This window comes from Dermacentor andersoni, chromosome 4 (genome assembly GCF_023375885.2).
Source record: "Dermacentor andersoni chromosome 4, qqDerAnde1_hic_scaffold, whole genome shotgun sequence".
Taxonomy (NCBI): Eukaryota; Metazoa; Arthropoda; class Arachnida; order Ixodida; family Ixodidae; genus Dermacentor; species Dermacentor andersoni.
In genome coordinates this window covers 151,129,001-151,142,125 of record NC_092817.1, presented here as the reverse complement: position 1 = coordinate 151,142,125, position 13,125 = coordinate 151,129,001, and the positions used below count along the sequence as shown (strand labels likewise).

At 48.4% G+C, this 13,125-nt stretch overlaps 1 protein-coding gene across 3 annotated transcripts in view; it reads left to right on the top strand.

Annotated features, from left to right (window-relative positions):
• Nucleotides 1-13,125, top strand: part of LOC126537929 (uncharacterized) — a 60,958-nt gene that overhangs the window by 33,850 nt on the left and 13,983 nt on the right. For 2 of the 3 annotated variants that reach the window (XM_055074549.2, XM_055074547.2), the window contains exon 6: nucleotides 11,088-11,304. In XM_055074549.2, the coding sequence (XP_054930524.2) occupies nucleotides 11,088-11,304 (217 nt within the window). Of the gene's footprint in view, nucleotides 1-11,087; nucleotides 11,305-11,793; nucleotides 11,885-13,125 lie in introns of all 3 variants that reach the window. The other variant, XM_055074548.2, reaches the window with a different exon arrangement.

Here is a 13,125-nt window from a genome sequence, read left to right as displayed (position 1 = left end):
ATGACGAATTAAAGCACACAGAAAAGAGCGAGGATCATGAGGTTTTTGAAACGAGAGCGTTTGAGAGAAAGGTGACTTCGCGCTCCACTTGCGAGCTCCACGGATCGCGTACGACAGCAGAACTTGGCTGAGATGTTCACGACAGCGTATGCTCCCGGCAGACTATGTTACTTCACCAAGCCCGAGGGGTGGCTCAGGGCCCCTTTAAACATTACCTAGATGATATTTTCGTCAAATATACAAGAGGTGACCACTCGCATTGGGTCCAGCGTGGAGTATAGCACTTGCAAAATGACAGTAGTGCTACCTCGCATACCATTCTCGACCTTGGTTTTCGACTGAAAGACTGTGGTTTAATAACATGTGAATCGGCTTACAGAGCTTATTCGTAAGATCATCATAAGTTTATCCAAGCTTGACCAAGTAATGTGCAGCAATGTAGTGTAAAAAGTCTGAAAAGCATGATACCAAATACGAACTGCTCCAGAAAAGTAGCAATCTCGTTGCAGAAGTATGATACAATTTTACGCTATAATAACGCATAATAATAATGCATAATAAGCCCTATATTCATAAATGTGCCTTAACTTGAAGACACGACTTGATTTGAAGTCCGGCTGAAAATAATGTCTGAAGTGAACGCGCCTAGGAAAACGCAGCGAGAGTCATAGGCACGTTCCCTTCAGGCGTTCTCAAGAGCCGGGCTTGACAAAGCCAAGTGAAGGCTTCAAATTAAGGCGCATTTCTGAATACGTCCGGTTGCTGTCCTAGGTACCGAAGGTACCCAGTTTCATACCAAGGTACTTGGGTAACTAGGCGTGTGGGTTCCTAATTTGAAATGAAGAAGCGTCTTTGGCACGCTTCTGCTTGCTAGCGCGCAATCAGTCATGTGTAGAGCAGCATTTTTAATGTTGAAGCCTCAGTATTGCTGTTTAGCTGGGAAATTAGTATTGCTGTTTAGCTTGGAAATACGAATGGCGTAATACCGCGCCGCTCCCCACAGGGGCGTCGGCGTCAGCAGGCGTTTGGTGTGTTGCGTCCCCACGTACCCGAGCACATAAGGGTTGAACCCTCCCGCGTGTAGCCGTGCGCGGCTTCGCCGTGCCTGGGGAAAGGGAAATCCTGGGGATTGAGCCGATGCTGGGTGTTTGGAACTTTAAGGCTCCCCGGCGGAGGCAAAGACACCTCTATGGCTTCTGCTTCACATAGACAGCACCTCCACATTGACCCGCCTGGACGAAATCGGCAGTTGGCTTTTCCTGTCCTCCTCTTCGATCTTCGTCTTTCTCTCTCACATTTAATCTTTCCTGTCTTCTCTTCACTACTACACACTTCAAACTTTCCGGGCCGCAAGGGTTAACCATGTGTGGGTAACCAGTATGGGTATACCACATTTGGTTATGGCAATGGCGTACATCTGGCGCTCGCAGGACCTGTCTTTCCTGGTCTGGAGCCCACCAAGGAGACCTTGGTGGGCTCCACGGTGGGTGGCTGGCGTTGCTGCTGAATAAATTGCCTCTACATATAGAAAACTCATTGCCTCTGCTCCCTGATGGCCGTCAGAAACGAGGGCGCACTGAAGAAGTTTGCAAGTTTTTTTGGCCGTGACATTGAGAATTTTCCACGATTTCATGTAATACATTCAGAGAAAAAGAAAAGGCAGCGAGAATGGTGTCACCTTTTCTGCTTGCAAACACACTTACTGAACCTTTCGGCCCAGATTATAAAGCCTCCAAGTTGGCAAGCGGCGAACTCCTTTTAGAACGCCGCGAAAACAAACAACACGAAAAACTCTCTAATAGTGTCTGTCGGAAATCTTCAAGTGACGGTCACACCTCACCACACAATGACCACCCGCGGAGTCGTTTCCTATGCTGATCTCATGGAGCTGACTGAAGCTGAACTACCGGAGGGCTGGAACGATCAAAACGTGATCAATGTCAAAAGAACGAAGATGAGGCGCGACGGCAAGGAGATCCAAACAAAGCACCTAATCCTAACTTTCGCATAAGGTATGCTACCTGAGACCATTGAGGCTGGGTACATAAAGGTCCGAGTCAGACTGTACATCCCTAATCAGCTTAAACTGCCGAAGTTTTGGGCAGAGTTCACAGAGCTGCCGAGGCCGCCACACTTGCGCTAAATGTAGTGCCCAAGAACACCAATCTGACAATTACGAGAATCCTCCACAATGCGTGAATTGTCATAGGGAGCACGCCGCGTTCTCCCGGTCGTGTCCATCATGGAAGAAAGGAAACGAAATAGTAACAATCAAAGTTAAGGAAAACGTATTCTTCAAAGACGCACGCAGGCGGGTAGCATACCTGCCAAAGAACAGCTTTGCCGTAGTGGCGCTTCAGGGGGTAGCGCCGCAACCGCCTCGGGGGCTGTCCGACCCACACCCAGGGAGGCGGCAGTGACGCCATCCGCCCCCCCCCCCCCCTCCCCGGCGGCTGCAGCTAGTGTTGCTCCGCCGCCACAGCAGAAGAGGCCATCTACCTCTGAGATTGTGGCCTCAAAGGTTTCGTCTACGGAGACGAGGCCTTCACATCAAACGCAGCGCTCGCAAGAGCGCCTGTCCGGCGCCTAGGAAGAGGCGATGGACGCAACCAGCCATCCGGCGCCGCCAGCGCCTAAGGAGCGGCGAAATTCTCCCAATGGCTCCAAAAAAGAAAAACACCGCCTGACGGCGCCCGGAAAGGCTCTGTGAGCTAACTCCTTTTTCTTAAACACACAGCACCAAAACCACATTCAACATGGATACCCAGATTGTACACTGGAATGTCAGAGGTCTCCTCCACAATCTCGGTGACAATAAAGAATTCCTACATAAATATAGTCGAAAGGTACTGTGTGTTCAACAAACACACTTGCAACATACGCAAAATTATTTTCTCCGACAGTACTCTATATTTCGTAAAGACTACGATGACACTGTCGTGTCGTGCGGGGGTGTGGCTATCATAGTTGACAAAGGTGTTGCCTGCCGGGAATTAAAACTCCGTACGCCCCTAGAGGCAGTTGCTGTCCGAGGGTTGTTGTTTATCAAGCTAGTCACTATCAGCTCTATATATATATTCTTCCAAATTACCAACTTCACAAAACCTTATTTCAAATCTATGTAGATAACTTCCGGAGCCATACATAGTTGTCGGCGACTTAAACGCACATAACAATTTCTGGGAAGACTCTCGTTGCGATGCGAGATGTCGCCTAAATACTTAATAAGAAAGAGCCAGCGTACTACCGTGTGGCACGTAACACGTACTCATCCATAGACTTAAGTGTAGTATAGAGTACACTAATTTCGTATCTGGAGTGGTCCGTTCTGAAGAACCCCTTTGGGAGCGACCACTTTTCAATTATTTGAAACTTAACAAAGCAGGATGGTTGCACGCCACATTTTCTGCGACGGAACGTGAACTCAGCCAACTGGGAACTGTTTCGAGACCTGACATATTTAGGCGGAGATGACATTGTTGGTTTTAATGTAGTCGACGTTGTGGCATATCTAACAGGTTTCGTTATTGACGCTGCAATCAAATGTATCCAGCACGCAAACTAACGGACTGGCAAATAAGCGTTGCATCCCATGGTGGAACGACGAATGTCAGAAAGCACGAAAAAAATAAAAAATAAAGCTTGGAGATTGCTTCGGGATTCTCCAACCTCCAAAAACCTTACTAATTTCAAACAAGCCAAGTCACAAGGCAGTAGAACACGTCGACATGCAAACAGAAAAAGTTGGGATAGGTACATCTACACTATAAATTCGTACACTGATGAAATAAGAGTATGGAATGCAGTAAATAAGTTGAGAGGTCGAGAGTCACATCCCCTACCTTTAGTAAGTAGCCAAGGTGACAGTCTGGAAGATCAGCCGGATTGTCTAAGCGAAAATTTTCAGTATATCTCAAGTGCATCGCACTACACAAACATTTCTAAGACTCAAAGAGCGCGAGGAGCGGCATCCCCTAAACCGCAAAGGTTCATCCCCCCGAGTGATGCTTACAATTGCCCATTTACTTTGGCGTGACTTAAGGCGTCTCTCGCTTCTTGCAACAACTCGGTGCCAGGTGGCGATCGTATCATATACTAAATGATTAGGCACTTACATCCTGAAACACTGGAAACACTCCTATCTCTTTTCAATGCCATGTGGGCGGCGGGGTATATTCCATCGTCCTGGAAAGAAGCTATAGTCATCCCCATACTTAAACAAGGGAAAGACCCGGCCTTCGCCAGCAGCTAGAGGCCAATAGCGCTAACAAGCTGTCTCTGCAAAGTTTTTGAAAAAATGGTAAACCGGCGCTTATCAGCTTCCTAGAAAGTAACAACAGGCTAGGCTCCCTTAAATGTGGATTCAGAGAGGGAAGGGAAACATCATTGAGTAAACATCAGAGATCATTCATTCATAAGCGGTTTTTACTCGCAGTATTTCTAGACCTAGAGAAAGTGTTCGACACGACATGGTGGTTCGGGATCCTCCGCGATCTTTCCGTGATGGGCGTCCGTGCGAACATGTTAAACACAATTAAAAACTATCTCTCTAACCGCGCTTTTCGCGTAAAAGTAGGCAATGCTTTATCTAAACCATTCACCCAAGAAACCAGTGTTCCGCAAGGGGGCGTGCTTAGTTGCACACTCTTTATTGTAAAAATGAACAGCCTGCATACAGCCGTTCCACGCGCAATGTTTTATTCCGTTTCTGTCCATGATGTACAAGTAAGTTTCAAATCATGCAATGCTGTCCTCTGCGAACGACAAGTGCAGCTTGAGAATAAATAAATTGTCTAAATGGGAGGATGAGAAGGGCTTCAAAATTGTTTTGTGTAACACCCAAAAAAATGTACCTGTGTACTCTTCTTAAACAAGAGAGGATAGCACCACTGCCTTGTATTACGATCAAGCGACAAGCTTGATCGTGAGTACAAGCTTGCCGATCAAGATCAAGTACAAGCTAACATTGAACATTCTTGTTATTCAGTCATAAACGATATCGCCGCTGCTACGCTCTACCATCACCGACCTGCAGTGAGGAGGCCGTTTGCTCTGCGTGTGAAGAACCTCATTAAGCAAACGGGTGTTCCACTTCTTGAACATTGTCCTATGACTCAAGCGATGCTGTTACCGCCATGTCACTGATAGCTCACAGACTGTGATATATCGTTTGTGGATGTCACAAAACATGCGCCAGAGGCACATAATAAAATGCATTCCCTAGAACTCCAGTATAAGTATTCTTGCGCTGATTTTTACACAGACGCTTGCAAGGCACATGCAGGGGTTTCTTACGCCGCCATCGGCCCATCTTTCTCGGAATCGGGTGCACTGCAACCGGAAACAAGTATATTTATGACCGAAACTCATGCACTCATGTCGGCAGTGAAGCATATAATGAAATCAAAACTTCGAGAAAGTCATATTTACAGACTCCCTTAGTGTCGTAAAAGCCCTGAAGTCATTGCGTAAAAACAAAAACCATGTTCTACTCCGTTCTGTGTAGAGCGTACACATCTAACCAGCATATAATTATATACTGGGTACCTGGCCATAGAGACATCGAGGGTAACATTCTAGCAGACCAATTGGCCACATCAGTTACATCGCAAGCTACTCTTACCGCTGCGGTTCCTGCTACACATCTGAAGCCTCTCTTACGAAGGAAACTGCGAAACCACTGGCAACGCTTGCCCGGGACGGGGAAAGAAATAATAAGCTGCAAGTGATCAAGCCACAGCTAGGTTTCTGACCCTCCACAACAAAGTCAAGCCGAACAGATGTCCAATTCTGTCATCCCAGAATAGGACCCACATTTGGCACCCATAATTTTCTGCTTATTGGAAATGAGCCTGCAACCTGTGGTAGATGCGGGGAGAGGTTAACCGCCCTCCATGTCCTGCTGTAGTGTCGGGAAGCCGAAGCTGAGAGAAAGAAATATTTTCCTCTGGCACACCGCTATTGTCTCCCGCTTCACCCGGCTATTGTTTCTTGGCAAAAAACCGCTTTTTAACACCAAAGCAGTACTCGGTTTCTTGAATGATATTGTCCTACATGTTAACAGTCCCATACATTCGTAGCACTTCCTCTCTAGAGAGGAGGCCGCTGCGATAGCAGTATTGTATAGCACATGCCTCCGGGTCCTTGTGTCTCGAGGGCTCTGGTGAGGCCGCAGTGCTGTGGCCAATCTTTGCATCTGACATGTTTTGCACGTCATATCATTATTCGCAATGCATTTTAAGACTCATAGTACACGTCATTAATCATCGCCATAATCTTATTACACGTAGATTTGACGCACTTTACAGCGACTATTTTTAGGCCCCTTTACAGCCACGTCACAGCCACGTCACAGCAACTACACTGTGAAGTGACTAACATTGGCATGGCGCTCTTTGGCCGTACGTGGCCCTTGCGCCACTAAATACCACACATTCATTCAATACCGCGCCGCAATACTGATGATGGAAGAAGTGCACCCAGGCGCTTCTTTCCCGTAGTCCTCTTGCTTACTTTGCCTGCCGCGAACGTATTCGTGTCATCAGTGGTGCAGTTTGCTGAACCATCTAGGGAGCCTTCACTCCCAAGCCTACTCCCTGCTTCATGATAGTGTCAGCTTTATAAATGCTTTCACCCGCAAAATGCTGGAGTATTAAAAATCTTTCCGCTAAATTTCGGCAATTTTATTGCTTAAGAAGACACTCTGAGAAATTTGGTGGCAAATAGCGGTAGACATTTTGTAAAACTCCCCACCTTAACCGGCGCTCGAGTGTCTCTGTGAAGACTCCCTAACTTGCTTGGCATCGAGTGACAAACGGCATCATCCCTAAATTTCCGTCTCGCGTAGCCTCAAACGATGCGTACGTCATTTACCATTCGATTATGAAATATTTGAGGAAAAGAGAGAGGGGGCTTTTGTTGTCTAAAGAAAGCATATAGGTCTACCTGAGCCGGTGTGCTCTAGCCTGCAACTCAGCACTGGGGAAGAGGAAAGGAGAGTGTAAGCAGAGAGAGGAACGATTGAGGAGAGAAGGGAACGAATAGATGCGTGTGCGCACTCACACAGCGGCACTACTAAAGCCACTCGTACAGTCTGGTGTCGTACAGGAATTTCAACACCGGTTCATTAGTCTCTCTCGCACTCGCATTATCAGGCCATGGGCAGAGAGTAGTGATTTCCTGCCAAAGATGGCTATTAATTGATCTTTATTCTGCCTATAACGTAATAATTGAGTTACGTTTGATCACGCTATGACTAAATATGGGCGAATATTCGAAATTTCAAACACGAAGGCGACAGTATTTGGGATTCTAGTGGTATTTAGAGAATTCGTTCTTCGACTTGGTCGAAAATTTGGCGCTATTGCAACATTAGAAATACACAGCATTCACCGGAGGATCGAGGGATAAATATTGATGTAAGTGTGTGTGACCGCACGACGCGTTCTTTTTCAATGTCATTGGAGGTATGAGTAAGCGAAAGCTGTCTCCTTAAAAAGAAAGGCTTTCAGACGCGCGCTGATGAAAACAGTCGTGCCATGTACGGCGTTGAAACTAACACAGGTAGCTCTACGTCGGTGTGGTGCAGAAAACGTGCGTAGCGTAAGATTGCAACTTCCCTACAATGCATATCGACCAGGGCTTCATCTGGACGGCACTGTGAGCAAAGCAGTTGCCGCCTTTCCTTGATGGCTGGCAACCTTAACGAAACGAAACCCTGCATTACGCTTAGGCAACACTTAAGGCCCTCACATTCCTAACGAAGTCTTCTTGCAGCGTCGGCCATAACTTGCTGGTGGTAGCACCGCCTTCCTGACTTCACGTTCCTGTGTCTGGCGGCCCTTGGCGTAGTTCCTCGGTGTAACCAGCGCACGAGCACAGCGAAGGATGAAAGAGCGAACGCGGAGCGCAGCGAGGGGTGGAACACGGCTATAGCGAAGATAACGCGAGGAGGAAAGCGGAGGAGGAGAGTGCAGCGGTACCAGGAGGTGAAAAGCGGAGTAGGAGTGTATGGCGAAAGCGTGAGAAGAAAAGCGTAGGGCCACACAAGATGTGTTCTGCTGCGACGATCCACGGAGGCCGCGTTTGGATGGGCCGAAATGCCAATGCACGCGTGTACTTAGATTTGGGTGCACATTAAAGAACCCCATTTGGTCCAAATGCTTCCGGAGCCCTCAATGCAGTGTACCTTATAAGGGGGTCGTGGTTTTGGCATGTAAAACACCAAAATGTGTATATCACGAAATAAAAACACGCATAGAGCTGAGCTCAAATTTCGCATTAGCGAGTATCGTAATCCTCCGCAAATTTTTTATCACACTCAGCCGACAACGACGTAACCGATGGGCGCAAGTTACCGCATTGCGACGGGCTTTCTTGTCGACGACACCGATAAAATGAGATCGCCGACGATCGCTGGATCAAACCCTGCGCGAACGGCCATCGAACCGGCAGCGCCATAGGCGCCGTGCCTGCGCTTGCATATGTAAATAATCACCCTCAAAATGAGTCGGGACGCGCCCACGCCGTAGAAAGAAATACACATGCCTCAACCCTCTCAAGCCGTGCACATCAACTTTGAACCAATGTTAATATCCTGTTAAGCGAAAGTTAGGCCTGGTACCGTCGAGTTCGTGCACCCGGTTAGCGCGGGCCTGAACTGAAAACAGTTAGGACGAAAGAAACTTATTTCGTAGTTAAGTGTTGGTCTTAGCGTTTTGAAATCAATTACTCTTCGCTTCGCGCGCAGCGTACAAGATAAGCGGCAAGCGGCGACCCAGCGCTGCACCAACATCTGTACGTGACCGTTCCCTTAGGCTGCCGGTCGCATTCGCTATGCAAACGGATGGTACGTGTTACGCTGGCACATTTGTCAATTCAAAAGAGGCACGGTTTACCTCTGCGTCATACGTGAAACAAGACACTGTGCAATCAGTACAGCAACATGAACAACCGCCTCGCTCAGCATACATACCAACGGGGTCAGCGATGACATCCGGCGGCGTTTTCGGGAGTGAACAATGAGGCCGATAAATGAGGGCTTAGGCGAGCACATTTATCTTTAATATTACTTTATGGCATGTGCAAACGACTAGTATGAAGAAGTTAAACAAAAGCAATAATCAGTAATAAATTAACAGCCCTTAATATACGCATCTGGATCCCAGCTGCCGTTGTTTGAGCGGTTCGGTCGCTCATATTGACTCGTCTCATAATGGAACAACGCGGCTTATATTATTTCATATCAGCGATGCACCTTTCCCCGAATATTTGACCCTAACAACGATATGTAGCTGTACCAAAATTGTACAAAAAGCGCGTTAAAATCCGACGCGGAAGCCTGCGCTCGAAGACTTCTTGAATATGCGAAGTGTCTAAAGAATGTGTAAAAAGAATGCAAAAAGCGAAGTGCGATCGCCGAAAACAGCGACCACGAGCTCCAAGGCAGCCGCGTCGGCAGACCTAATTCAGGGTGCCTTCATCAGCTACACTTCCAGCACAATAGTGCACTCAGGCCTGCTCACCCAGTAGTCGGTGAGTGTTACATGGCTTCCAGGGAACGACATACTGCCCCGGAGGAACCATGAATAATTATTAGCAATCCACGAAACGCACAACCGACGTGCACTTAACATGGGCGCAGGTACACAAATCAACCGGCGAAAGCCCCAGGATTCTTCCAAAACATTTCCAGTGACGCGCGGCAGAGGGCAGCACAGGAAAATGAAAAAGGCGGATTACTGCCCACGCCTCAGTGGCGCCATCGCGTGGCGTCCTTAGCAAAGGACGCACGTTCGACAAAACATGCGACCAGGTTGGTATCATAAGTCCCTCGAGGGTAGTTCTTTTTTTATGAAATGTATTTAAGGAGAGGTTTTGAGGGTAGTCATGTGTGCGTGCGGCTGACTAGCCGTAGCCTAGATGTGCGCTTAAAAGGATACCTTGATGAAACGAAAGGATGGTTCGGTACGTCCCACTTGGCATGTGTTGCTGAAACTGCGGAGCGTGCAGGAAACTTCGGGAGCATGTCGATTATATTCCGACGCATGGACCAGATGACTAGGTAATTTAGCGAGGCCAACAATATAAAGAAAAATAGCACCAGTTGTGTCAGCCAGCTCTTCATGGCGCTGTGCGAGAAAGAGTTTTCCTTTTTCTTAGGTTTTAGAGTCCGATGGCAGGCGCACATTTATATTCAAAGTGCGCTAGTTATGTGCTCTCCCATCCTGTTTGTTTCTAACGCTGCATTCTGGCCATCCACTACGACTTGTTCACTTCACTCTTATTCTTAATGTAGAAGAGCCGTAGTCATCTACTTTTTTTATTCAAGCGAATTCCACGCAGTTTTTTTTTTCTTTAGAAAAAAAAGTCGCATCGATTCCGATAGAAAATTATAGACAGCTATACCAGGTAAGGATAGTAATTTTATCGGCCGTATCAACTTCTAAACAAAGGCGTACTAGCTAAATTAACAAACATTTTGTGACGCGCACACAAGCAAACATGAACACATCTCCCTCGACGACCGCGGGAACTCGCAGTCAAAAAAGCTGGAGTGATGACGCGCGGCAGCAGCAGCGAGCGAATTGACCTTTCTACTGACTCTCGCATCAACGCTAAGCTGCAAAAACACAGCGCTCGGCGGACTCTGTACCCGTCGCAGATGGCTTTCAAGATACAGCGGCCCAGAGTCGAACGCACCCCCACTCCCTACGCTCACCCCGGAGCCTTGAGCGCAACGACAGATGGTGTGCTTCCGCCCCGCTTTCCTTCCTTGCGTGCGCGAGATTGAGCCGCGATCGCCGTCTCACCGTCGGCGCGCTTCCATTCGAAAGTACAGGACACGGCACGGGGCCCCAATTTTATCGCCCTTGCAATTTATACGGAACCTCACGGTATCAGAGGCGACAGAAATGCACTTGAAGTGTCCACATAATCGCTATGGCTATAATAAAATAAGAATGATATATAATCGCTTCCATGATGGAAGGTCGTTTTTCTCCAATATTAGAATTCAATTTGATACATAAATGTCTCTGCTTGGACATTCCTAGTAACAATTTTATCTTATTTTTTTTCTTTTACAGTGTAACGGTGATAGGCGACGGGCTGGCCGGCGATTTCTATGTACCGCAGACGGGAAAGTTGGTGGCACTGGTGAAAGTCTACAGGAACGGGTCCACCTTTTTTTCGGACTCCGACGACCCGTTGACAGCTCCAACAGTGAAGGCCTCGAACAACTGCTTTGGCTTGTATTCACTGCGTATCCTTCCGAGTCCACATAACCTCGTAGAATTCAAAGCCGTGAGTACATAATGCTTTCAGTTCTGTGACGAACGCGACGCATCATTTATGCCCCTGACGAGCGGTGAAGGGGTCACGGCTTATTTTAACTTGCAATTCTGGTGCAACCAACCGAACGCCGCGGTTTGACGCACTTGATTATTCACGCATTGAAATGGTGTGCTCGTTAGAAATACGTTCTTGGACCAAGCACCTAATCCACTGAGCTTGTAGCTTAGAAGGGCAAGCAGAAGGATAGATTCATGGCCAATCCCCCCAGAGTGGGTTACGTCAATTCACTAGGGAACAAGAGCAAGAAAAAGATTAGCAGTGGGTGAGAGGAATGGTTGGTTTTTCGAAACAGCTGAGATTTGTGTGTGTCATGTACCGCGTGGAAACCGTTCAAGGCACCGGGCTCCGTTACAATTTCGTGAAAGCGGTGATGTTTAGCCGCAGCAAGACGTCCCCAGTGCGATGATTTCGCTCGCATCGATACCGTAATCTATGCAGGCACCGCCATTGGACACTCAGCTGGGCCACGGCCTTTCCTCGAGCCACACCACCACTACGCAACCGCTCGCCGCCATATCAGGCGATTCTGGTACGATACCTTCAAACATGCGCCTTGCCGATTCAGATTCCACTCGCCGTCAGCCTGCGTCCGACCTAGCGGCGCTCCTGGACTCTTTTGCAGCACGCCTTGACCAGCGACTGCTCTCCGTTGAGAACTGTTTAGACAAGTGTGTGCCTTCCGTGGAGAGTCGCATCGCCGACCTCACCGCGCATGTTTCTAGCCTCGTGTCGCCTGCTTCCACTGATCAAGCCTCACCTGTCCCGGCGCCTCAATCTCCCTTTTCTGATTCCGTCACGCAGCGATGTCAGGGACCGTTCCCAAGCCCACCTACCTTTGACGGTACCACGTAATGGTCTGCTTTTCGTATGCAGTTTGAGTCCGCGCTGCTCTCCACTTCTGGTCACCTCACCGCAATGCTCAAATCCTCGTGGCTCAGCTTCGTTCTGCTTCGGCTCAATCTTTAGAGTTCCTGCCGCCATCCAACCGTTGCAACTACGCATGTCTCGTTTAAGCACTCGAGTCCTGCTATGATGATGCCCATCTTCAGTACCTACATCTTACAGAATTACAGAACGAGCAACAGGGCCACTACCGCATGCAAGAGCTCGCTGTTCATGTCGAGCGCCTGTCGTGGAACGCCCTGGCTGGCTGGTCCCCACGTATGGGGAGTGCTTGACGCTTGCGTCACCTCCACCGCAGGTCGACCCGGTATTGCACTGTCTTCGGGATCGACCGACGTATGGGGATTGCTTAACGCCTGCTTCACCTTCACCGCGGGTCGGCCTGGCATTGCGCTATCTTCGGTATCGGCGCACGTATTGACATATTATTATAATAGGGCCGCTTCAATCACGGCGCGTACTCGTCGGCACGAACGCTTGTGGCGTCTGACATGGATGCTGGAGAAGAAGGCTAGAGTTTTATGTCGACACACGGACGCGATCATGGGGAACTAGCCCTTAACAGTTTCGCTGTAAAATATACCCGGCGCGAACCGCGTAAACGCGGAACCGAACCAAGTGCCACTGCTCGCGCGTTCATCGTCATCTTCTTCCACAGCTGGCTCCGTTGAGCAAAAAACTATCATCATCGGCATTTGCTCGGGCGTCATCTTTCACAGCTGGCTCGGTTGCCGCTCGTCACTGCCGCGTAGAATTTCATTTCTGTCGTCGAAATGGGGAGGCCGCCTTTACAGAGGTATGAGCCATTCATTGTCTTACGTGACGGACACATTTAATAAGAGAGGTGATACGCGAATATGCTGTGCG